This window comes from Musca autumnalis, unplaced genomic scaffold (assembly GCF_047663935.1).
Source record: "Musca autumnalis isolate F117 unplaced genomic scaffold, ASM4766393v1 scaffold_2, whole genome shotgun sequence".
Lineage (NCBI taxonomy): Eukaryota > Metazoa > Arthropoda > Insecta > Diptera > Muscidae > Musca > Musca autumnalis.
This window is the reverse complement of record NW_027411755.1, coordinates 188963298-188991285: the sequence shown is the minus strand read 5'-3', so window position 1 is coordinate 188991285 and position 27988 is coordinate 188963298. Positions and strand designations below refer to the sequence as shown.

At 32.8% G+C, this 27988-nt stretch overlaps 1 protein-coding gene across 2 annotated transcripts in view; it reads right to left on the bottom strand.

The window, feature by feature from the left end:
* Nucleotides 1-7348: 7348 nt before the first annotated feature.
* The window catches only part of beat-IIIc (beaten path IIIc), a 370410-nt gene continuing 349770 nt past the window's right edge, over nt 7349-27988 (bottom strand). The window contains exons 4-7 of one of the 2 annotated variants that reach the window (XM_073970398.1): nt 18253-18388; nt 12386-12651; nt 9043-9178; nt 7922-8979 (exon numbers count right to left, since the gene is read on the bottom strand). In XM_073970398.1, the coding sequence (XP_073826499.1) occupies nt 8183-8979; nt 9043-9178; nt 12386-12651; nt 18253-18388 (1335 nt within the window). In that variant the 3' untranslated portion in view covers nt 7922-8182. Of the gene's footprint in view, nt 9179-12385; nt 12652-18252; nt 18389-27988 lie in introns of both variants that reach the window. The other variant, XM_073970397.1, reaches the window with a different exon arrangement.

Genomic DNA, 27988 nt, shown 5'->3' with positions numbered 1-27988 from the left:
AGTAAAAAAGCATTAAGTTCGGCCGGGCCGAACTTTTCATACCCTCCACCATAAAATATTCATTCCTGTCCCCAACTTTAAGTGAGTACGTTAAAATGTCAGATAATGTACATAAAATGCTTCATTCGGGAGGCCCTTTTTTATGGGAGGTACTGTTATATAGGGGTTATAATAAAACATGGGCCTATGTTGACAGTTTTTGATGGGAGCCTTTAATGTAAAATAACTCCTAATTCGGTTAAAAAATTTATCTAGAATCCTCAAAATATCGAAAATCGGTACATAACGTGGGAACTTCAAATGTCATTAACAGCTAGTTCGGAGGTATCTGGGCTATACGAAAATATGAAATTAAATGAACAATTTTTGTTGCAGAACTTTTGTTGACTTTTAAATTTCAAATTACAGAAAGTTCGTCCAAAAAATAAAGCTAAGGTACGGAAAATCGGGAGGTTTGTTTTGGGGCTATACAAAAACATGGACATACGTTCGGTTAAACATTTTAAGTAAAATCCTCAAAGTTCCGAAAATAGGGAAGTATCGTTATATTGGGGCTATGTTGAAAATTGTTGATGCAGATGTGTGGTGACCACTACAACCTTCAAATGTCAAATTACAGTTAGTTCTGTTAAAAATTGTAGCTAAAATTGCCAAATTACTGAAAATTGGGAGCTATATCCGAACATGGACCTATGTTGACAATTTTTGATGGAGAGGTGTTGTGACCACTAAGAATTTCAAATGTCAAATGTTCAAATTACAGATAATTCGGTTAAAACTTGTTGGTAAAATTCTCAAAATACCTGAAATCTGGCGGTAACGTTATATGGGGCCTGTTCCAAAACATGGACCTATGTCCACTAGTTATATAAGTTTATTGACATTTAAGAACCCTAAATGTCAATTGATAGCTAAATCGGTCTGAAAATGTAGATAAAAACGTCAAAATGCCGTAAATCGGGGGTACCGTTATATGGGGGCTATACCAAAACTTGGACCTAGGTCCACAACTTTTGTTATATAAGTTTAGTTACAATTAAGAACCCTAAATGTCAAATTATAGCTATATCGGTCTGAAAATGTAGTTAAAAACGTCAAAATACCGTAAATCGGGGGGTACCGTTATATGGGGGCTATACCAAAACGTGGACCTATGTCCACAAGTTTTGTCACATAAGTTTATTGACATTTAGGAACTTCAAATGTCAAATTATAGCTAAATCGGTCTGAAAATGTAGCTAAACCCGTCAAAATACCGTAATTCGGGGGGTACCGTTATATGGGGCCTATACCAATACGTGGACCTATGTCCACAACTTTTGTTATATAAGTTTATTGGCTTTTAAGAACCCTAAATGTCAAATTATAGCTAAATCGGTCTGAAAATGTAGCAAAACCCGTCAAAATATCGTAAATCGGGGGGTACCGTTATATGGGGGCTATACCAATACGTGGACCTATGTCCACAACTTTTGTTATATAAGTTTATTGACTTTTAAGAACCCCAAATGTCAAATTATAGCTACATCGGTCTGAAAATGTAGCTAAAAACGTCAAAATACCGCAAATCGGGGGGTACCGTTATATGGGGGCTATACCAAAACGTGGACCTATGTCCACAACTTCTAATTTATAAGTTTATTAACATTTAAGAACCCTAAATGTCAAATTATAGCTACATCGGTCCGATAATGTAGCTAAAAACGTCAAAATACCGTAAATCGGGGGGTACCGTTATATGGAGGCTATACCAAAACGTGGACCTATGTCCACAACTTTTGTTATATAAGTTTATTGATACTTAAGAACCCTAAATTTCAAATTATAGCTAAATCGGTCTGAAAATGTAGCTAAAACTGTCAAAATACCGTAAATCGGGGGGTACCGTTATATGGGGGCTATACCAAAACGTGGACCTATGCCCACAAGTTTTGTTATATATGTTTGTTGACACTTAAGAACCCTAAATGTCAAATTATAGCCAAATCGGTCTGAAAATGTAGCTAAAAACGTCAAAATACCGTAAATCGGGGGGTACCGTTATATGTGGGCTATACCAAAACGTGGACCGATATAGCCCATCATCGAACTTGACATGCCTGCAAACAAAAGACGCATTTTCCCAAAATTTCAGCATCCTATCTCTATTTTTGTGGATGCTAGAGTGATTACCACAGACGGACGGACGGACGTGCTCAGATCGACTTAGAATTTTACCCTGATCAAGAATATATATACTTTATAGGGTCGCAAATGAGTATTTCAATGCGTTACAAACGGAAAAACAAACTTAATATACCCTCCATACTATGGTGGAGGGTATAAAAACAGCAGGAGCCGATAGCTTACGATATAAGCTAGTTAACACTATCTGGCAGAAAGAACGAGTACCCGACGATTGGAACCTGAGTATCCTGTGCCCGTCCACAAGAAAGGAGATAAGCCTGTATGCTCTAACTATAGGGGCATAAGTCTACTCTCTATTGCCTACAAGATCGTGTCACGGATTTTGTGCGAACGACTAAAGCCTATGGTCAAAGAGAGATTGGACCATACCAATGTGGCTTTAGAACTGACAAGACCACCATTGACCAGATATTTACCCTGCGGCAAATACTGGAGAAGACCTCCGTAAACAAAACAAACGACATCAGTTGTGAAATAAAAAGAAGAACTGTATTGGCCAACAGATGCTACTTTGGTTAAAGTAAACAGTTTAAAAACAAAGCCACAGGCCAAGGAATAGATGGATGCATGAAGAGATGAAATGGCGCGGTATTCCAGAGTGCAAAGCAACAAATAGAGAGAGAGTAAGTAATATAAATTATTAATTCGAAATGCCCCAAATGCCACTTAATCTTTCTTGGAGGTAGGCTACCCCAGAAAATTATCGATTAATATAACTCCACCTTTTGAAGTTGTACCCATAAATTGAAACCGCCCAATATTGGCTGAATTTTACAATTTTTTTTATTGAGGACCACATTTTGACGTATCCTTCAGGTAACTGAACCGCACAATGTTTCTTCTATATATGTAAAAATATGAAATGTATCAACTGCACATTTGAAAAAATTACAAAAATACCCTGAAAGGTATCCTTAGTATTTCGGGAACAAGTTCAAAGATGCAGCTGATATTTTGAAAATAGAATCATTAGACTACTACTGACCTTTTAATTTTTTTTATGGGGGAACATAACTAAAACTTTACATTGTAATGAAGAAATGACATTTAATAATGAATCCAAAAATTAAAAAACACAAAACTGCAACAATTAAATTAATACATTGTTTTTCAATATGTTTGGTCAAAATAGAGTTCATTTAGTTTGATATTAATATTTTACTTTTACCTAACTTTTGCACTGAATTAATGTCGAAATCCATCCTGTTAAATATTCTTAGTTTTGATGCTATTCTCAAAGAGTACAGTAAGAAGTAATCAATAACAAATTTATATTAGAGAAATTTAACATGTTACGAGTAGAAATGAACACATTTGGTACCAAAAATTAGACTTTAATTTTTGTAATTTTGGCCAATGGCGACCACTGTGCGACGGTCACTTGCTTAGTGCAAGTACAAAGAACCTATTGACATGCTGCTTTATCGTTGTTCTTGAAATCTTTTCATTTTAATTGTTAGTGGTGAGGGTTAATCAATATTTCAGTTTTTCTGGCGACTGAGACATCATTTTTTCGGTAAGAAAGGGTTGCTATAAACTTCAGAAGCTGAAAGTTCCAAAAAAAATTTGCATTTTGTACCACGGGAAACCACAAATGCAAAGTAAAAGCTTGAATCCTCAACATTTTTCACAATGTGTAGTACTTATGTGGAGGGGTTATACCCAAACATAAACTTGCTGTTTTTGTTCGAACATATCGCTAAATCTGCAAAATCTGCAAAAAAACGGAAGACTGTCTTCAAACAGCAACAAGCGTGGAGTTTTTATTTTTTTTTTCAAGTACCTATAGTTGTGGAGTTAAAAATATATATTTTCCATTGACCAGCAATCGTTTAGTTAAAACAAGTAAAAAAGCATTAAGTTCGGCCGGGCCGAACTTTTCATACCCTCCACCATAAAATATTCATTCCTGTCCCCAACTTTAAGTGAGTACGTTAAAATGTCAGGCCCTTTTTATGGTGCCTATATCTAACTGTTGACTGTTATATAGGGGTTATAATAAAACATGGAGCTATGTTGACAGTTTTTGATGGGAGCCTCCAAATAACTCCTAATTCAAAATATCGAAAATCGGTACATAACGTGGGAACTTCAAATGTCATTAACAGCTAGTTCGGAGGTATCTGGGCTATACGAAAATATGAACTTAAATGAACAATTTTTGTTGCAGAATTTTTGTTGACTTTTAAATTTCAAATTACAGAAAGTTCGTCAAAAATAAAGCTAAGGTACGGAAAATAGGGGGGTTTGTTTTGGGGCTATAAAAAAACATGGACCTACGTTCGGTTAAAAATTTTAAGTAAAATCCTCAAAGTACCGAAAATCGGGAAGTATCGTTATATTGGGGCTATGTTGACAATTTTTGGTGGAGAGGTGTGGTGACCACTAAGAATTTCAAATGTCAAATGTTCAAATTACAGATAATTCGGTTAAAACTTGTTGGTAAAATTCTCATAATACCTGAAATCGGGCGGTAACGTTATATGGGGGCTATTCCAAAACATGGACCTATGTCCACTAGTTATATAAGTTCAATGACATTTAAGAACCCTAAATGTCAATTGATAGCTAAATCGGCCTGAAAATGTAGATAAAAACGTCAAAATGCCGTATCTCGGGGGGTACCGTTATATGGGGGCTATACCAAAACGTGGACCTATGTCCACAACTTTCGTTATATAAGCTTATTGACATTTAAGAACCCTAAATGTCAAATTATAGCTACATCGGTCTGAAAATGTAGCTAAAAACGTCAAAATACCGTAAATCGGGGGTACCGTTATATGGGGGCTATACCAAAACGTGGACCTATGTCCACAACTTTTGTTATATAAGTTTAATGACATTTAAGAACCCTAAATGTCAATTGATAGCTAAATCGGTCTGAAAATGTAGATAAAAACGTCAAAATGCCGTAAATCGGGGGTACTGTTATATGGGGGCTATACCAAAACGTGGACCTAGGTCCCCAAATTTTGTTATATAAGTTTAGTTACACTTAAGAACCCTAAATGTCAAATTATAGCTATATCGGTCTGAAAATGTAGCTAAAAACGTCAAAATACCGTAAATCGGGGGGTGCCGTTATATAGGGGCTATACCAAAACGTGGACCTATGTCCACAACTTTTGTTATATAAGTTTATTGATACTTAAGAACACTAAATGTCAAATTATAGCTAAATCGGTCTGAAAATGTAGCTAAAACCGTCAAAATACCGTAAATCGGGGGTACCGTTATATGGGGGCTAAACCAAAACGTGGACCTATGTCCACAACTTCTAATTTATAAGTTTATTGACATTTAAGAACCCTAAATGTCAAATTATAGCTACATCGGTCTGAAAATGTAGCTAAAAACGTCAAAATACCGTAAATCGGGGGGTACCGTTATATGGGGGCTATACCAAAACGTGGACCTGTGTCCACAAGTTTTGTTAAATAAGTTTAATGACACTTAGAACCCTAAATGTCAAAATATAGCTAAGTCGGTCTGAAAATGTAGCTAAAACCGTAAAAATACCGTAAATCGGGGGGTACCGTTATATGGGGGCTATACCAAAACGTGGACCTATGTCCACAACTTTTGTTATATAAGTTTAATGACATAAAAGAACCCTAAATGTCAAATTATAGCTACATCGGTCTGAAAATGTAGCTAAAAAAGTCAAATTACCGCAAATCGTAGGGTACCGTTATATGTGGGCTATACCAAAACGTGGACCTATGTCCACATCTTCTAATATATAAGTTTATTAACACTTAAGAACCCTAAATGTCAAATTATAGCTACATCGGTCTGATAATGTAGCTAAAAACGTCAAAATACCGTATATCGGGGGGTACCGTTATATGGGGGCTATACCAAAACGTGGACCTATGTCCACAACTTTCGTTATATATATTTATTGATACTTAAGAACCCTAAATGTCAAATTATAGCTAAATCGGTCTAAAAATGTAGCTAAAAACGTCAAAATATCGCAAATCGGGGGGAACCGTTATATAGGGGCTATACCAAAACGTGGACCTATGTCCACAACTTTTGTTATATAAGTTTATTGACATTTAAGAACCCTAAATTTCAATTTATAGCTACATCGGTCTGAAAATGTAGCTAAAAACGTCAAAATACCGCAAATCGGGGGTACCGTTATATGGGGGCTATACCAAAACGTGGACCTATGTTCACAAGTGTTGTTATATATGTTTATTGACACTTAAGAACCCTAAATGTCAAATTATAGCCAAATCGGTCTTAAAATGTAGCTAAAACCGTCAAAATACCGCAAATCGGGGGGTACCGTTATATGGGGGCTATACCAAAACGTGGACCTATGTCCACAACTTCTAATATATAAGTTTATTAACATTTAAGAACCCTAAATGTCAAACTAAAGCTACATCGGTCTGATAATGTAGCTAAAAACGTCAAAATACCGTATATCGGGAGGTACCGTTATATGGGGGCTATACCAAAACGTGGACCTATGTCCACAACTTTTGTTATATAAGTTTATTGATACTTAAGAACCCTAAATGTCAAATTATAGCCAAATCTGTCTGAAAATGTAGCTAAAAACGTCAAAATACCGGAAATCGGGGGGTACCGTTATATGGGGGCTACACCAAAACGTGGACCGATATAGCCCATCATCGAACTTGACCTGCCTGCAAACAAAAGACGCATTTTCCCAAAATTTCAGCGTCCTATCTCCATTTTTGTGGATGCTAGAGTGATTACCACAGACGGACGGACGGACGGACGGACGGACGGACGGACGTGCTCAGATCGACTTAGAATTTTATCCTGATCAAGAATATATATACTTTATAGGGTCGCAAATGAGTATTTCAATGCGTTACAAACGGAAAAACAAACTTAATATACCCTCCATACTATGGTGGAGGGTATAAAAAAAAAAAATAAAAGACCAAAAAATGTGCAGTTAAAAAATGATTTAAGAACCAACGAAAGTAGGGCTTAAAAAGATAAGAAACAATAAAAGTGGAGTTTTTTTTAATATTTTTTCAAGGACCATGCAACAAGGAGTTTTTAAAATATTTTCTCAAAGAACAAAAAACGTGGATTTAGAAAAATATTTTTAAAAATGTCTAGGACGAACAAGAATAATTAGAAACAAAGAAAATCCAACATAAAATTTTTATAATATATATTTTTTATTTTTATTTTTTATAAACTGTACACATATTTATTATATGGCAAATAAAATCTACATAATTACGAGACGTTTCGTCACTTAAGGTGAAATAAAAATTTTGTAAAAATTAATTTTGATTTGATTTTTCGTGGTTTTTATATTTGACTACCTAAAAACTTATGGACTATGTGGCTGATGAGTACCTTAAATTAATTAAATCGTATAGAGATATAGAGACAAAGGAAAAATATTTTGTGTTACCTCCATTTAGATGGAGCTACACAAATACATACGTACACATAAAAAGTATTAAATTACAATTACTTTGTATTATATTTAAAAAAAATTAATTTTGTTTCCAGATATAATATTTTTGTTTTTGTATCTTATCTCTATATATAACGTTATATGTATAGTATGGCTGTTTGTTTTGCTTTTGTTGTGAGGGATTTTTTTTGGAGTATCCTTTGGGAAGGACATTTTTGTTAATAAAACTCTCTTAAAATTTAACAAATACTATTTACATTTGTTATGCTTTTCTTAGGCGAATTAAAAAATAATTATTTCAAAATATTTTTTTGGTATATTTTTTGTGTTGTTTGTTTTTTTACTTCTTCCATTTTACTTTTTTACTTCAAATTATAAATACACACACAAACTGATAAGGAACTAAAAACTAAATTCTATACTTTGTGTTTTGTTTGAATGTAAGTTCACGTTGGTTTTCCATGAGCAGAATGGAGCGAAATCTTTTGTAAGATAGAAAAGTTATCGAACAAAAATTCTGCAATTCATGCTCTGGAAGTTGCCGTTATATTTAATTCAATTAAATAGCTACCTTGATGCTACTAAGCTTTGGGTCTGGTGCTGATGGTGCTGTTGTTCTTCTTGGGTGGCAGTTGAGGTTGAGGTTACTTTGCACAACAAGGAGGAGGATGGCAATGACAAGCATGGGGGCGAGGACAATAACAAAGATGATGGCGACGACGATGTTGACGATGACAACGGCAACGTTAATAATGACGGTCTAGATGTTTTCACATGGTAGGAGTTACGGGACTTAAATATTTGTTCAAGGGAAACGGATGTTGTCACATTAAATGCGTGCTGATGGTATAGCGAAATTGTGCCTTGTATTGTTGCGATTGTTGGCGTTGTTGTGGGGTTTGTCAACATTATTGGCAGACATGACATTTCCTTATTAAACTGCATTTCTTTTGATAGAGCACTAACAAGTTGGCCTTTACCATAGACAACTTTAGGAGCAGGCTTGTTGTGGACATGGTTGGTATCATCTTTATGGTCCTCGTCATGCTCGTCATCTTCCTTTTTGCTGTGATACTTATTATTTACTGTATTTTCTTCTTTGTTAACATCTTCATCATCATTGTTGTCGTCTATGTCATAAATTGATTTGTTAGTTATTTCCTTTTCTAAATTTTCTTCTTTTTCATCTTCTTCTTCTACTTCTTGTCGGTGCTTTCTGTTGAGACGTCTTGCACCACAACCACCGCCACTGCCATTGAAATGTAGTTGTTCAAAACAACCACTTGATGTCAGTAAAGCCATTGCTATCAGCAATATCAGCGTTGATGGCTTTATTGTTGTCATTGTGGAATCCGTTTTATTGGCTGCATTTGGTTGAATGAAAAACGATAAAATTTTGGTAACAAAACTTTCCCGCAATGACATACCTTGTACGGGATCAGCTCTTGAATTGCTGGCGTACACAGTTTCGCGTGATTCTAGAACGGGTGCTTTTTGTGGACGATCACCTTCGACAGATTCTTCATTGCTGCGCCAATAGAATGTGGAAAGTGATGCAACACACTAAAAATAAAAAGAGAAAGTAGAAGGGACACAATTAGTCATTTAATTTATGTACATATTAAATTATTAAGTAATATTAATCGAGGGCCAAACAAATGCTATTTATTGAGGGCCGAAGAATGACCAAAAATGTGGCGTTTTTACAACTTTTGTTATTTTGTAACAAAGGGGGCATTTTACAACATTCTTTCAACAAACGTAGAGCTAAAAAAATTGTCATAAGATTTTAAATATTTATTTATTTATTTTTTTTTTAATAGATTTAATTTTTTTAACAAATATTTTCCAACGTGGAATTTTTAAAAAGAATATTTTCTCAACAAATTTTTTAATTTTTATTGAAATCTATCCTCAATAAATTTTAAATTCTTTCAAAATTTGTATATTTTAAAAGAATTAACAAATTTATAAAAATCTATCTAAAAAAATGAGAAGATTATTTTTATTAAATTTGATTTTTTGAATATTTCTTCAAAAATACTTCAACAAGTTTGTAATTCTTCAAAAATTATTTTTAATAAAATCTTTTAAAAATATTTTTATAAAATTTGATTTTTAAATCCTGTTTTTTGTTTATAAAATTTGAAGTTTTTTAAAAAATATTTTTTTATAAAATTTTAACTTTTACGCAATTTTAATTTTCTATGATTTAAAAAACAAATTTAAAAATGTTTAACATTTACTTTATTTTTTTTAATAAATTTAATTTTTTTAACAAACATGGAGTTAAAAATATATTTTCCCAACAAATTTTAATTTTTTTATTAAAATCTATTCTCAATAAATTTTAAATTCTTTCAAAAATTCATAAAAAAGTTAAAAATATAAAGTTTACATATTGAAATATTTAACATTTTTTTAAAAATTTGTCAAGAAATATTTTTCAATAAATTTGATTCTTTTTAATATTTCTTCAAAAATAGTTCAACAAATTTGATTTTTTTAAATATTATTTATAAAATACTAAACCATTAAAAAATATTTTTTATATATATTATATTTTTTTTTTTAATTATTTATTTATTTATTATATTTTTTCACCAAACGTGTAGTTTAAAAAAAAATATTTTTCAATAAACGTGAAGTTTTTACAAAGTATTTTTAATAAACGTGGTGTTTTCACAAAACATTTTTAAACAAATTCGAAATTAAAACAAATTCACAATACTATTTTTTTAATACTTTTCCACACACTTGAAATTTAAATTTGTTTTTTTAACAAAAATTTGAAATTTAAGAAAATAATAACAAATAAGGATTTTTTCAAAAATATATATTTTAAAAAATCTTGATTTTGAAATTTAGGAAAATATTGTTAATATTTAAATTATAAATTGTTGAAAAATACGTTTTCCAAATTTTCCACATTTGTTGAAAAACATTTTTTAAAGAAAAAAGAACTTTTTTAAAATTTTCAAATATGAAAATTTAAAAAAAATTAAATTTCTTGAAAATATTTTTTTAAAAGATATTTGTTTTTATTTATAAGGAGTTCTTCAAAAATATATATTTTAAAAAAGCTTGATTTTTTCAAAATATTTTTAATAATCAGGAACATTTAACAAATTTTACTTTTTTGAAATTTGAAATTTTTGTAAAAGTATGTTTTCAATAAATTTGATTCTTTTTTTCTTTAAAAAATGTTTTTCAACAAATTTGGAAAATATTTTGTCAAATAAAAAAAATAACAAATGTTAAATTATTTAAAAATACGTTTCTTACAAACTTGAAAGAAAAAAATATTTTGCCAAAAAGTGAGTTAAAAAAATTAAACAACTGAACTAAACTATTTTTTTAATAAATTATTTAATTAAAAAAAAATATTTTTCAACAAAACTAAAGCTTTTTTAAATATTTAATATTTTTTAGCACACCATGCATTTTTTTTTTAAATTTTTTTTTTTATAAATTTTAATTAAACATTTTTTTTTTAACAAATGTTAAAATTAAAGAAAGATGTTTTAAAAAATTTCAAAAAATTTCAATTTCTTAAAAATTAGATATCAAAAAATATTTTTTCAACAATTTGAAATTTATAAAAAAAAAATTATTTAAAATCTATTTTTTCAATTTGTTAACATTTTTCAACAAAAGAGGACTTTATATAAAATATCTTTTCAACGCTTTCAATTTTTTGAATATTTATAAAATATATTTCATGGATAAGAATTTTTAAAAAAATGAGCGATAAAATTAGAGTTTTTTAAAATATTTTATGTTGAGGAAAACGTGGTTTTTTGATAAATATTTTTAACAATAAGGAATATATTGTTTTCAAAATTAATACTCAAAATTATTAAAAAGTATGTTTTCAATAAATTTGATTTTTTCTTTAAGAAATGTTTTTCAACAAATTTGGAATCTAAAAAAATACATTTTGGCATATGTAAAAAAAAACTACCAAATGTTAAATTTTTTAAGAAATTGAAAAAAATATTTTTTAACAATAGTGGAAATTTAAAAAATTTTGAATGAAATAAACAATTTTTTTTTAAAAAATTAGAAATTGTTTAAGAAATATTTGTTAACACAGTTAAAGTTTTTTTTAAATATTTCTTCAGCAAATCTAAAATTTTTATAAAATAGTTTTTTTTCTTATAAATTTAAATTAATTTTTTTACGAATGTAGAAATTAAAGAAATATATTTAGGCAAATATGTAGGTTAAAAACAAAATTTAACAAATTTCAAATTATTTAAAAATTATGATTAACAAATTTGAAAATTAAAAAAATCAACAAATTTTAGAATTTCTTTAAAATATATTTTTTAACAAATATAAATTTTTTAAAAATATTTTTCAAAAAATTTGAATTTCTTAAACAATGTTTTTATACAAATGTGCAAATTAAAAAAATAATATTTTTACAAATGTTTAGTTAAAATTATTTATAAAAATACTTATTCAACAAATTCAAAATAGACATCAAAAAATATTTTTTCAACAATTTGAAATTTATAGAAAATATATTTTTCAATTTATTTAATTTTTTATATAGTTCAACATTAGCGGAGTTTATATAAAAATATCTTTTCAACAAATTTATTCTTTTTAATATTCAAAGAACGTGGATAAAAGTATTTAAAAAATGTAATTTCAATAAAATTTGAATTTTTAAAAATATTTTATTTTTAGGAAAATAGGGTTTTTTGAAAAATATTTTTAACAATAGAGAATATGTATATTGTTTCCAAAATTAATACTTACCTTCAATTTCATATCACCATTACGAAAATGATGTTGATCGACACGGAATTGTAAACCTAAAATGGATGTTTCCAAGCCATCACGACCCCAAATGACTGGATCATATTTCCTTATTTGATAGGGTTCGGCGGGTTCACCATTTATAAACCAGGATAGTTGGACGGCAGGTTTTGAACGGCCGGCAGTGCAGTTGATGCGCACCGTATCACCAATTTGATAACGTGGACGGCCGCCACTTATTTTTGGGGCTCCCTGGTCAGGTAAGGCTAAAAATAAAGAAGCAATAATTAATAATTAGTGCTATAAAAAGCAAGAGGAAATGAAGCCAAAAATCGTAAAAAAACAAGAGGAAAATGTGTCTTAAAATTAGTAAAATTTAAAATCGTGAGATGTTCTAATTGGGGAAAAATGACGATAAAATACCCCAATTTGTTTACTATGAACATACATTTAAAATATTTTTTTATTATATTTTATTGAATTTTTTGGATGTCACTATTAGCTCTCAAAAGGACACAAATGCTAAATTCGTGTATTTATTTATTACACAAATTAATGTATTTATTTTAGTATTCTTTTATATACTTGACATGTTGGAAAATGTAATTTTAAAAACTAAATTCTAATTTAAAATTTAAAGCAAAGTATATTTTTCTTTTCAAAACTTTCTCCCATACGTAACCATGCCTATCCAATGTTAGTTAGACTTCCTAATAAACCTTAATTTTCGTTTCCATCACTTCGTTTACAAAAAGTGTTGCTATAACTTTGTGACCATGGCTCAATATCATTTGTGATGTTGTGACATTTTATCAACTTGACATGTGTAGAAGAGGACATTTTGCTCATATTCTGGGACATAGATTTTTATGAACATTTTTTGTTCAGTTGTTTTTTGTTTGCTCTTCTTTGGCAGAGAACAAATAAAAAACTCCACTAGAAATTCAATATTTGCGTCAACACCGTCAACTCATGAACAAAAATTTTCATATTTTTTGGAACAGTTTTTGCTTTTTGAATGGTCGCTTTTTATAGGTTATAGAAGAAATCAAAAAAAAATGTGAAAAGCTGGAGCTGCATACAGCTAAAGGCATTTCCACAAAAGATTTAAAAGTTTAGTTGAAGCTTTGTGTTATTTCTGGGTTGTTTTTGCATTTCCAGGATACATATGAAGTGAATTTGATAGATTTATTTTTAAGACTGAGTTTTAAAGCAAAGATATGAACAGCAATATACAGCAGTAAGTGATAAATTAAAATCAACCCCAATTATTATAGGTGATCATTTCGATTTGGAAGCGGGATTTGTATGATTAAATAATAAAGAAAAATAGAAAACACATTTTTGTAGTTTCCAGGTAAATAGGAAAATATAAACTGTTCCCAGCAAAAATTCGGATCCGTTAGTCATTATGTAACCCATTACCAAGTAATGTACACAAAAATAACTACTTTTATTACTCCTTACTATGTTACGAGTACGGTGTCGGGCGTATGTGTCCGACTACAAATCCTAGGGTTGTATGTTCAACACTCATCGTCGGCACGCGAGTTTTTTGTTAACAAAATAAAAAAGATGGTGGTGCACATGTAAGCGTTTAAACAACCCTTAATGTTTGTACGCGTAGCATAGTAGCAAAATATGTAGAGTGTTCGGCAACAAATCAGAAGTCCGCATGATTAAGTCCATGAGAGAGCGAAATATAATAAAACAAAAACAAGTAAAAAGTCGCTTAGTTCGGCCGTTAGTAAAAAGTCGCTAAGTGCGGCTAAAATCCTCAAAATACCGAAAATCGGCAGGTACCGTTATATGGGGGATATACCAAACCATGGACGTACATATGTTAATGAGTTTTGATGGAGAACCTCAAATTTCAAATTACAGCTAGTTTGGTTAAAAATTGCAGTTTAAATAATCAAAATACCGAAAATCGGGACGTAACGTTATATGGGGGCTATACCAAAACATGGACCTATGTTGACCATTTTTTGTGGAGAAGTTTCGTGACCACTGAGAACTTCAAATGTTAATTTACAACTAGTTCGGTTACAAATTGCAGTTTAAAAACTCAAAATTCCGAAAATTCAAAGGTAACGTTATATGGGCGTATACCAAAAACATGGACCTATGTTGAAGATTTTTTGTGGAGAAGTTTCGTGACCACTGAGAACTTCAAATGTCAAATTACAGCTAGATCGTTTACAAATTGTAGCTAAAATCCATCAAAATACCGAAAATCGGGAGGTACCGATATAGGGGGGCTATACCAAAACATGGACCTATGTTAACGATTTTTGGTGGTCACTGGGAACCTGAAATGCTATATATTGCAGCTAGTTCTCTTAAAAAATAGTTTTAATCCTCTTTTTATACCCTCAGCATTTATGCTTACGTGGGTATATACAATTTCATACGGGCAAAATGTGTCTCATCGATATAATGGTTTTAGACCCCATGTATGTTTGGACGAAATCCGTTTCAGACAATTTGAAGCTGATTTAGCACTGTCCGTCCGTCTGCCTGCCTGGCTGGCTGGCTGGAGCTCACGATAACTCTCGAACGGATCAACCGTTTCGGTTCAAAATTTGTCTTTCGTAATATTTTATTCAAATTTAGTTCAAGTTCGAAGATGGATTATATCACAAAGGTTCGAAAATGTTCGAAAAATTTGTGTGCACGATAACTCTGAAAGGGAGTAACCGATTTGGCCCATAGTATACACATCGTGAAATTTCTACCAGACTTTACCAGACTTCTTTGGGTACCTCCCACACAAAAAGTTTGGAAAAGTTCAGTTTAGGACCTGCTCTCGAATCGCTTTGATTCTTGTTGTAACAACTTTTATTCACCGCCCCCCATACGACGGTGCAAGTTTTGTCTGGGGCAAGTCCATACTTCCTGAGCAAATAGCCTGAAAATTGCAAAAAAAAACCATATGACACCGTGTCTAGTGGTTGGAGCGCAAGATAACTCTTGAACGGATCTGCAGACTTGGTTAAAAATTTGGCCTTCTTAATATTTAAGGTAATTTTTGTTGACCTTTGGACTATCTATCTCTGATAGATAACCTAACCCAACACAGATAGGCCTTCTTAATATTTTGTCCAAACTTAGTATAAGTTCGAAGAAAATCCATATTGGTCCACACCTTCAGGTTCCTCAGCCACAAAAGTTCAAAAATGTTCGGAAAAAATGTTCGCACGGTAACTCTTGAAGGGAGTGACCGATTTGGCCCATACTTTACACATCCTACTAAAACTGCCATATGTATATCAGGTTTGAATGTGGACTATATTTGTCCACTCATTCGTGTACCTCCCACACGACGGTAAATGCTTTTTCAGAGGCAAGTCCATACTTCTTGAGAAAACCGCCCAAAAGGTGTCCAAACTTAGTTTCAGTTCGAAGATTGGCAATAACTTCGTGTACTTCCCTCCAATATTTAAAAAAAATGTCACTAAAATAGTATGCTCGATATCCCTTGAACGGACCAACTAAATTTATCCAAACGTTGGATCTCCTTATATTTTTCCAAATTTAGTTTAACTTCTAAAATGGCCGATATTGATCTTCTCTTTATGTTAACTTCCCTCACAAAAGTTCAACAATTCTTCTGTCCGTAGATGAAAGTTTTAATTCACGTAGGCAGAGGTTAAATCTCTGTCGGCAAAGCCGACTGTTACTTTTTTACTTGTTCTATCTTCTGGGAACACAATAATCCAATTACCGATCAATTCGTTGGAAAAATGTGACTAAAATCTTCAAAAAACCTTAGATGGGGCTATAAAAATACGTAAAGCTATACTGTCTGACGTTTGCAAGGGATGTTTTGTACCTGTATAAATGGCTTCTACGGTAAACGAAGACTAAATACCAAATTTCAGTTATTCCGTTTGTATAATTTGGCTAAAACTTCCAAAACAACAAAAATCGGAGGGTAGGCGTGTATGGAGGCTATATGAAGACGTGGAGAAATACCAAAAATTTCATTTGAAAACCTGTATACCACCAACGAAGACTTAGCGCCTAATTTCAACCGTTTCGGTGGGATATTGAGGTAACAATCTTCAAAATACAAACCGAAAATCGGGAGATATTGTTCTATGGGGGCTACATGAAGATGTGAACATATACCGACAAATTTTAGATGGAAACATTTATATCACCAAACGTAGACTAAATACCAAATTTCAGTCACTTCGGTCACACAATCTTCAAAATAGATACCGAAAATCGGGAGGTACCGCTCTTTGGGGGCTATATGAAGATGAGGACCTATACCGAAAAATTTTAGGTGGAAATTTGTATACCCTCAACGAAGACTAAGTACCAAATTTTAGTCATTTCGGTGGGATACTGAAGACACAACCTTCAAACTACTGAAAAACGGGAGGTACCTTTTTATAAGGGCTAAACAATTCAACAAAATCGAAGAGTACAATCATTAATAAAAATTGATTTTAAAAATTAAATCGCAAAAATTGCATCCGAGTCCACTGTGCAAAATTTGTACTAGTTTTTATTTAATAGCTTAACAAAAATAAAAATACAAAAAAGATTTTTGGACCAATATTAGAGCGATTATGAGTACTTCTTAGCATATAGTTTTTACAGAATTCGGTTTTTTAATGCGCGATATCTCTGGAACCTTTAGTCACATAAAATCTGAAAATATATTAAAATGTTTTGCTGATGAGCAGCATCACCACAGCAAAAAATAAAGGAAATCAAAAACCTCATTTTGAAAAATCCCCATTTACTTTGTACGGTCTCCGAGGAATATATCGATGTGTTACAAACGGAATGACAAATATAATTAGTCGCTCCATATTACGGTGGAGGGTATAAAAAATATGAAGTGTATTGAAATTGAAAACAGATTTCACCTCCATTGTTCTAAAAATAGAAATTTCTTTGGCTTATTTTTCAACTAGAATACCTAGTAATTCAGTGCGACATGCCCTTGTTAAAATAATGGGTCAGTAGGGGGTTTTGTAAGTGGTTACAACTACAAAAAAGTACTATAAAAACCAAATATTATTAAAGGATTTTTTTTGCTGGGCTGGCATACGTTTTGTATTCTTTGCTGTCATATACATTTTGTTTGTTTATTGTTTGTATTTGCTTTCATGTTTCAAAGTTTCAACATTAAAACTCGCTGTTATATTGTATTCAATAAAAGATGTCATCAGATTTATATTTGCAATATTGTACCAATCTCTCTCATGCAATGTTAGTTTATATGAAACTCATGTTCTATATTGCTTTCAATCGAACATGGAGTCGGGTAGTTGCAGCAAAAAAACAGAAATACGCTTTTACTTTGATATTAAATCTTTTCGTGCCCTTTAAGCCTTTGAAATTTTTTGTTCGCAGTTCAAATTACAGTTAGTTAGCAAAGCAAATCAGCTTCCAACAAAAATATACAGAGAATAATAAAACGAAAAAAATAAACATCGACAAAAATGAATTGCATGTTTTTGTACTCTTTTCCAGTGTTTTTAATCGATGGTAAAATAACTTGTCCCATAGAATAGCAAAATGGCATAGGTCCTCATGGTTTTTAATTTTTCCTCTGATATATGAGTCGCATTTAACAAATATTAAAAACAACCAACAACATGGTTTAGGGTTTTTTTTTTGTTAAAATCTGCACATACACTCAGATGTATGTATGGTCTGTTTGCATTGCTTTTGTTAAGAGATGTGTTTTAGTTGTTTTTCTTTCGCTATAAAATTAATAACAGAAATGTTTTTGTACGATATTCAACAAATATTGTTGTTAAAGTTTTTTTCCAAATTCTTTTTTTAATAACTATTATTTATTAGGTTTTTGTTTTGTATTTCTTGCTCCATTGAATACTTACATACAACAACCATATCACCATGTTCGGTAACTGTTTGAAATGAGGGTGCCTCTCCGGATACTTCACAGCGAAATCGCCCGGCTGATTGTAGGTTAACGTCACGTAATGTTACCTGGTTATCGGTTGAATTGCTCACCTAGAATTAAATTTAAACAGACATATGTAAATAATTATTTTTTCGGCGATTTAATAAAATATTGTTTAATGACAGTTATGTTTATTTAATTGTTTTTGTTTCATAAATATAAAAAATTATGAAATTTTGTGGAAATAATAATTTAAATTTTAAGTTTTTCTTGTTTGTATATTCAAGCAGAAAATGTATTGATAAGCACTCTTAGAGCAATGAAGGACATAAAAACGGCTTTTATGAAATGATAAATTTTCAATATGGAAAGCTGATACTTCCACATAATTTGCGAAAAAAGGTTAAACATTTTGAATTCACAGGGAAAAATTAAATTGTGTATAGGCTTCACAGTTAAATGGACCAAATATTATTAAACAGAGTTCTGTAAACATTCAAGAAAACTTATTGGAGTTGTTGGCAAAAACTTGGGTTATCTCCAACATCAAAACAACAAAAACCTCATAAATCTATATACACAGCACACATATGAGGTGATTAGTGTCACAACGGCCTAAACCACATGTTAAAAAAATTAATCTGACTATATATATCTAACCGGAACCTTTTGAAATAAATATTAAAAAGCTCCATATTGCATTGTATAACACTAGACTATATTACCTGCTAAAACAATGCAACATGGAGTTTTTTAGTATTAATTTCAAAAGGTTCCGCTTAGATCTTTATAATCACATGTGGTTAGGGCGTTTTGGCGCTGAGTGCCTCATACACAGCATTTTCAAATTAAATGAAAGATTTTCCAAATTAAATGAAACCTTTGCCAAATTAAACGAAACCTTTTCCAAATCTTATCCAAAATTTTGTGTGGGAGGTACCCGAACGAGTGGACCGATTGAGTCCATATTGGAACCTCATCTAAGTCTGATAGAAAGATCACGATGTGCAAAGTATGGATCAAATCGGTTGCTCCCTTCAAGAGTTATCGTGCCCACAAATTTTCCGAACATTTTCGAACTTTTGTGGGGGAGGTACCTGAAGGAGTGGAACGAAATGGCCCATTTTCGAACTTAAACTAAGTTTGAACAATATTACGAAAGCCAAATTTTGGTCCAAATCGGCTTATCCGTTCGAGAGTTATGGACATGGCTAAATCAACTCCAAATTGTCTGAAACACATTTCGTTTAAACATACTTGGGGTCGAAAACCATTATTTTGATGAGGCACATTTTGCCCGTATGAAAGTGTATATACCCTCGTTAGCATAAATGCTGAGGGTATAAATAATCAGCCTGCTTTATCGATTATGGATCTGTTCATGGGCCTAACTAAACGATAAACAGATCCCTAATATTAAAATAAAATATACATTTCGTAGGTGACAAATAAAGCTCTTGAAATTTCTAGCGTAAGTGGAGCAATAAAATGAACACCCGCCTTGCACGCTGAATGTCCGGGTCCCGAACCAGACAACACCACATATTCTAAGATGTCAAAAACACCCATCAGCGTAATGTTGTCGACATTTCATGAGTATTTTAGCAATGTAAACCTTCTCAGCAAGTGGCGTGTTTAGACACACCACCACGTTCAGACTCAAAGATACAAAGTAGATACAAAGTAGATTCCATGTACTTGAGCTTATATGAATCGGGGTGAACGCAGTGATATGAAATGTTTGTGGGAACATCATATTATCATTTGGACAGGGTTTTTGGAACATTTGACAAACGTTGAACCATTATCGACAGACGTATGGATAATAAAATTATAGAATTATAAAAAGACCTCAGTCACTCCTTCTGAAAGTTATCGCTCCCACCGGTCGTTTTAGTTGGTTACGTAGCATTTTTTAAGATATTTTGAGTCACCAGGAAACCCAGACTTTCCAATAAACAAATATATCGTTCTAATTAAGATCTTAGGGACAACCTCATACAGAACGATCCTCGCACAGGACTTAATCTGCAGTTAATCGAAAATGTTGAACTTTTCTAAGGGAGGTTCCGCAGGTTTTGTCTGCAACCTAATATACAATTGAAAAAAAAATCTTAATGTAAAAAAGTTTAGGCCAAGTCGCATTTTCAATTCATAACTTCATGTCAGGCAGTGTGGACTTGCCATCAGACCTGCTGCAAACAAAACCATTGAAGCGATCCAAGACATGATCTTAAACTGAATTTTGCGAATTATTTAAATTTTGTTTTGCCAAATTTTGGAGCTTGATCTATTTCTTGAAAACATACACTATGAAACAGAAATCAAAACGATCCTCCAACAAGATTTAAACTGCAATTAAGTCAAAAATGTTGAACTTTTCTCCAAAAGTGTGAACGTGACTTCCGACAAGCTCCAAAAAAATAACATGAATCGTGACGTGCCCTTAAACTCCCTTATGTTGAAGGTACCCCAACGAGTGGACGAACATATTTCTTATTAGAACTTGATATTCTTGGAAAAATATTGCAATGGAAATAAATTTCGTCCAGATGGGTTACTTACTCCCTTTGAGAGTTACAGTTTGGGTGAATAATTGTTCACTTTGGTGGTAAGGTACCCCTATTCGAATTTAAACTAAGTTTGGAAAAAATGAGGGAAAAAAGTGGTGGGCATCGTGGGCATCAGCCAACCAGACAGACAGTCAGATGGACATGGCTTAAGGTTTTTCTGTTTTTAAAAGTCCTTTACAATAGATCTTCCACCAGGATGACCTTCCAAAGGTCTTCTACACTAAAAATAAATTGTAAAGGTCTTCAGTAACAAGAAGAGTTTCGTGAGTTTTCTATTCTAAAAAGACTTTCTAAAGGTCTTCTATTCTACGAAGACATTCTGCACGACTTCTAGGCTAAGAAGACCTTCTATGCAGGAAGTGTGTTTTAATGTATTCTGCACTATGAAGACGTTCTACATGTCTTCTATAATAAGAAGACCTTCTAAACGTCTACACTAACAAGACCTTCTACATTTCTTCTATGCCAAAGATACCTTCTACAGGTCTTCTACACTAAGAAAACCATGTACAGGTCTCCGGCACTAAAGATACCTTCTTCAGGTCTTCTTCTCTTCTAAGACCATCTACATGTCTTTTGCACTTAAAAGACTTACTTCAGGTTTTTTACAATAAGAATAACTTCTACAGGTCTTCTACAATAAGAAGACCTTCTGCAGGCCTTCTAGTCTAAGAAGACTCTCTACACGTATTCTATACCAAGAAGATTTTCTACAGGACTTCTACACTAAGAAGACCTTCAGCAGGTCTTCTATACTAAGAATGCCGCCTATAGATTTATACACTAGGAAGACCTACTGGCGGTCTCCTATAGGAAGAAGATCTTCTACAGGTCTTCTATACAAAAGAGACCTTTTAACGGCTCTCTATACTAAGAAGAATTTCGAAAGAAAAGACCTTGTTCAGGCTGCTTGTAGGTCTTCTTTACTGAGAAGACCTTATAAAGACCTACAAACAACCTTTTATATGCATTCTTTACTAAAAATACCTTATAAATGTCCTCGTTAGTAAAAAAAACTTTAAATGGTCTTCTATACATACAATGCTTTCTAAAAGTGTTATATAGTATACTATGATAAGCAGACCTCCTAATGTTCTTTTGTTCTAAAAATGCATTATATATGTCTTCCATACTAAGAAGATCTTCTATACTAGGAAGGCCTACCATACCAAGAATATCTTCTTATGTCTTCCCAAAAAAAAAAAAAAAAAACTTTCAAAAGTTATTCTACAAAAACAACTGGCTTTCCAAAGGTCTCTTACAAGGAAAAGATTTTCCCTAGGTGTAAAAAGAAGAACTTTCCAAGACGAGGACGAAGACCTTTGGGAGTGTTTTTTTTATAAAAAAGACTATCGTCGAGGGCATAAAGAAGCCATATTAAAGGAAGAAACGTCTTCAAAAAGGTTATTATAGAAAGACGCTCTTTGCAAAGTCTTCTATAAAAAGTAGTCCTTCGAAATTCGCTTCTACGAAAGTTATTGTATAAATGAAGGCCTGCGAAATGTCTTCTATGGTTAGAAGACACTTGCAGGTTGTTCTAGGGAAAGTAGGTCATCGAAAAATCTTGTATAGAAATAAGATATTCTAAAGCCCTTTTGTGTAACGATATCCTTTTAAAAAAATTCTTTCCAAAAATCGTCTTTAGAAAGCCCCGTAAAATTCTTCAATATTGAGAAGGCCTTTTAAAGTCTTCCACCAATAGACCTCCTTAACACCTTCTCTAGCGCCTGGTGTCGATATCTTGATTGAAAAAGACCTTTCGGTTACCGAAGATCTCCAGAAAAAACGTTATATAAGGCTATGTAGAAAATTTCATGTATGTGTTTTATAGAGAAAAGTCTTCTCACAGGCCTCCTATAAAAGGGATTTTTTTTTTAGTTCTTCCTTAGACAAAAACCTTTTATAAGTTTTTTTAAAACCTCCAACATAAGTTCATAAGACCTCTTACAGTTCTTTGCATAGAAAAATTTTACACATTTTCATTAGCTAGTGTTTGAAACTACGTTTTCTGTAAACAGAAATCCACGTACGAGTCTTTTGCAGATAGAACATCATTTATTTTTCTTTTTCCCTAATTATCAAATTTTTTCCATGTACAATGACATTTCCTATCCACAAAATGTAAAATTATGAACTTTAATTAAGAGAAAGGCGAACTGGAATAGGTACTAAATGTCCTTAAATGGGATAATATCGAAAAACCTGTGAGATTGTGTTGGTTTTTTTTTAATATTTTTTAATGGCCCATTTGAGGCGTGGATTTTTTAAATATTTTTGATTGTCCATATGAGACGAGGATTTTCAAAATGTTTGTTTATGGCCCATATAGGGTGCCACCGTGGTGCAATGGTATGCACACCCGCCTTGCACTCATTAGTTCGTGGGTTCGATTCCCCGGCCAAGCAACATCAAAATACTTTTCAACGGTGGCAAAATACCCCTCAGTAATGTTGGCGACATTTCCTGAGTATTTCAGCCATGTAAAACTTCTCTGCAAAAGTGGTGTCTTAGACACGCCGTTCGGACTCGGCGATAAACAGTAGGTCCCATATCATTAAGCTAATATGATATGAGAGAAGTCTCCCTTGTCCCTTATGGGATGTTTGTGGAACAATTATTATGGCCCATATAAGGGGTAAATTTTTTAAATATTATTTTATTGCTTATATGAGAAGAGGGTTTTTTAAATATTATTTTATTGTCCATATGAGAAAAGGATTTTAAAATATTATTTTATACTTTTTTTAAATATTTTAGTGACTTATTTAAAAGGCTATTTAAGGTGTGGATTCAAGGCATTTTTTTTAAAGTTAATTTGAGGTGTGATTCATATGAATATTGTGTGAGGACATTTTTTAAGGACTTTTTTGAAAGTCCATTTGAGACGTGTATTTGTTCCCTACTTTTAAGGACTCTTCTAAAAGTCTATTTGAGGCGTGCATTATATGAATATTTCTACCTTTTTAAAATTCCTTTTGAGGCGTGGATTTATTTCAATATTTTTAAGGACTTTTTTAAAATATATTCGATGCATTTTAAGGACCTTTTTAAAAGTCTAGTTGATGCGTGGATTTTTCATAATTTTTAAGGACTTTTCTAAAATCTGTTCGATGCATTTTAAGGACCTTTTTAAAAGTCCAGTTGATGCGGGGATTTTTCAGTATTTTTAATTTTACACATCTTCTATAGCTAGTGTTTGAAACTACGCTTCCTGTAAACAGAAATTTACCTATAAGCCTTCTAGAGATAGGACACAATTTATGTTGCTTTTTTCCCTAAGTATCAAATTTTTCCCATGTACAATAAAATTTCCTATTCTATCGTATTTCTGAAATATATTTATCTAAACAATCTCTATCAATATTTTATCTCACATGTGTTGAACCATACATTTTATTTATTCATCTAACCCTTTGACCATTTTTGCAACAACAAAAACCTCCTCATCCTCATTTCATTATACTGACCATGCAAAAGAGCAAGCAAACGACCAACACTCAACTTTGAGTGCAAACATAAATCTAAAAAGTGTTTTCGCAACAATTTTACAACAATCGATTAAGCTTAAATAATATCCGGTTTGGAATTGAGATTGTTTTTCTTTGTTGTTGTTAGTTTTGCTTTTGTAACTGATGGTGTTATTAGAATAGTGGCCATTAAACACCAAACGCAACAACAACAATCAGCAGTAGAAAATATCCATCATAGCTACACTTATGGTACTAAACAAAACAAAGCCAAAGCGCAAAGTAAGTGCCACAATGGAGAGCCTCTAGACTCGGTTGTAACAAAATATATTTAACAGTCAATCCAATCTAAAAAAAGGTACTTCACGCTGTAATAGCCAGTGCTTTAAACCACTAGAGGGAACCCAAGAGCGAGTAAAAAGAGGGCACTCACTACAGCTGTTGCGAAAATAGTTTCAGTAGCCAGCCAAAAAAAAAAAAAACTACAAACGATGAACGATAATGTTTTATCTAAAGTTAAACATCATCATCATGAAACGGTGGCGGCTTACATTGGCACATGGTTGTGTGAACCATATTATGTTGTTGTACGCCACCGGCCCATATATCCTTGCAATGAACGAACTAGTGGATTGGCCATATGGATGGATGGTCTGTTCTATGGATGAATGTTTTTGATATTTGGTTCCTTGTGCCAGGGAATTCGACCATACCAACAATAGACACACACACACACTCGCCAAATGGTGAGAGCTTAACAAATGAACAACTTTGTAGCATGAGTGAAGAAATTTATTACTCTTCACTAACGCTGCTCCTTGTGCTGCTGTTGTAAAATAGCAAAAAAAAAAAACACAAAACCATTTGTTGGCTAAGTAGCATGAAAAGGCTGGCTGCCTGGCTGACTAGTGTTTACACACCACGTTCTAGGCTAAGGTTATATTAGCCAGTTAGCTGCGAAGTTTTGTAGATAATGGTGCTGGCTAGCTGTTACATAGATTATAATGCAGATACTCTTAGAAGTTGTAAAGCACGCACATCCAAAAACAAAAATGCATACGAAAAGTTCATTACGAAACATTTGCTTACATGTAAAGACAGAAGTATAACTCCCCCCAGGTATAATAGCCACAACATTTCTACTTTTAAGTGGAAAACAACAGCGACTGCTTTTCATTTGAATTATGGCATTGAACTTTACCCTTAGCTACTGGAGGCAGATGATGATTGTCTGAGTGCAGCAAGTCTGCTAACCATTGGCAACAGTTGTAATGGCATTATAATCAGCAGGAGGACTGTCACAAAGGTTAAATGTTTGAAGGATTGTAGAGATTTATTGAAGAACGGTGATGAGAAGGAAATTAAGGTTGATATAATTCAGGGGGGTGTGAAGTAAAATAAGGTTGTTATTACGTGCTCACAAAAAGCCTCTCTGTTTGAGGTATTCTGAAAGACTTACACAGCTTGTATTGATGTTAATAGGCAATTTGTATTTCTAATAGGATCACAAGGAATTGGCTTCTCGCACACATACATTGCCCGAGTTGCAACGTTTCTAAACTAGTTTTATGGAAGCATGCCAGAATGTTATAAGCTAAGGTCAAAGTTTGATTTTTGTAAAATTCACGGTAGAACAAAGATCAAAGATTAATTTACGTTACTGCTTTCCCCTAGGCCTATAACAAAAACCAAGGTCGATATACGATTTAAGGAATATTTTCGGTAGAAAAAAATTATGGATTCTTGAGATAAATATCCGGTATTGCTTAACTTACTCACTAAAATCCTACTTTCAAAATAACATATAGTTCCTGTAACCTGATGAATTGCCATGACATCTAAAATCATGCGACCCACTGTTTTTACCCGAAGTCTTTTTCCCCATTAGCCACACATCCACTGTCAATGCCACACACTCGTTGAAGTAGTCACTTCAGTATCATACGTTTCATCCATTAAATTTCTATCACTTACAAAAAGGGCAGCAGTGTATGCAACACTTGAGAATATTCTTTTTTTCGAGTTTCTCGCTTACAAACGTTATCAATGGAACAGCAGGCAGTGCCTTTGTAGTGTCAAACTTGTAGAGTACATAAATGTTAAAATGTGTTCCAAAGACTATTTGCCACCATAAGTAAGTCAAAATTGTGAACTTTAATTAAGGGAAATGCAAACTGGAATAAGTATTAAAAGTCTAAAAATGGGATAATGTGAAAAAACTGTGATGGGGTTAGGTTTTTTTATACCCTCCACCATAGTATGGAGGGTATATTAAGTTTGTCATTCTGTTTGTAACACATCGAACTAATCATTTGCGACCCTATAAAGTATATATATTCTTGATCAGGATAAAATTCTAAGACGATCTAGCCATGTCCGTCTGTCCGTCTGTCCGTCTGTTGTAATCACTCTAGCGTCCGCAATAATTGAGATAGAGTGCTGAAATTTCGAAGATGGACTATATCGGTCCACTCTTTGGTATAGCCCCCATATAACGGTACCTCCGGATTTGAGGTATTTTGACTTTCTTCGCCACATTTGCAGACCGAATTAGCTATAGTTTGGCACTTAGGGTTCCTAGTGGTCAACAAACTTATATCTCAAATAATATGGGCGTAGGTCCATGTTTTGGTATAGTCCCCATATAACGGTACCTCCCGATTTTCGGTATTTTGAGAATTTTAGCCACAATTTTTAACCGAACTATCTGCAATTTGACATTTGAGTTTCTCAGTGGTCATGAAAAATCTCCACGAAACATCGTCAACATAGGTCTATGTTTTGGTATAGCCCCCATATATCGGTACCTCCCGATTTTCGGTATTTTGAGAATTTTAGCTACTATTTTTAACCGAACTAGCTGTAATTTGCCATTTGAGGTTCTCAGTGGTCATGAAATATCTCCACCAAACATAGTCAACATAGGTCCATGTTTTGGTATAGCCCCCATATAACGGTACCTCCCGATTTTCGCTATTTTGAGAATTTTAGCCACAATTTGTAACCGAACTATCTGCAATTTGACATTTGAGGTTCTCAGTGGTCATGAAACATCTCCACCAAACATCGTCAACATAGGTCCTTGTTTTGGTATAGCCCCCATATAACGGTACCTCCCGATTTTCGGTATTTTGAGCATTTTAGTTACAATTTTTAACCGAACTAGCTGTAATTTGCTATTTGAGGTTCTCAGTGGTCATGAAACATCCCCACCAAACATCGTCAACATAGGTCCATGTTTTGGTATAGCCCCCATATAACGGTACCTCCCAATTTTCGGTATTTTGATAATTTTACCTACAGTTTTTAACCGAAATAGCTGTAATTTGACATTTGAAGTTCTCAGTGGTCATAAAACATCTCCAACGAAACATCGTCAACATAGGTCCATGTTTTGGTATAGCCCCCATATAACGGTATCTCCCGATTTTCGGTATTTTGAGAATTTTAGCTGCAATTTTTAACCGAACTAGCTGTAATGATCGGTATTTTGAGAATTTTAGCTACAATTTTGTCTATTCAAAAATAATCGTCAATACAGGTCCATGTTTTGGTATATCCCCCCATATAACTGTACCTCCCGATTTTCGGGAATTTTCAGTGGTCACGAAATTTCTTCACTAAAATTCGTCAACATGGGTCCATTTTTGAGGGTCTACATTGTTTTGAT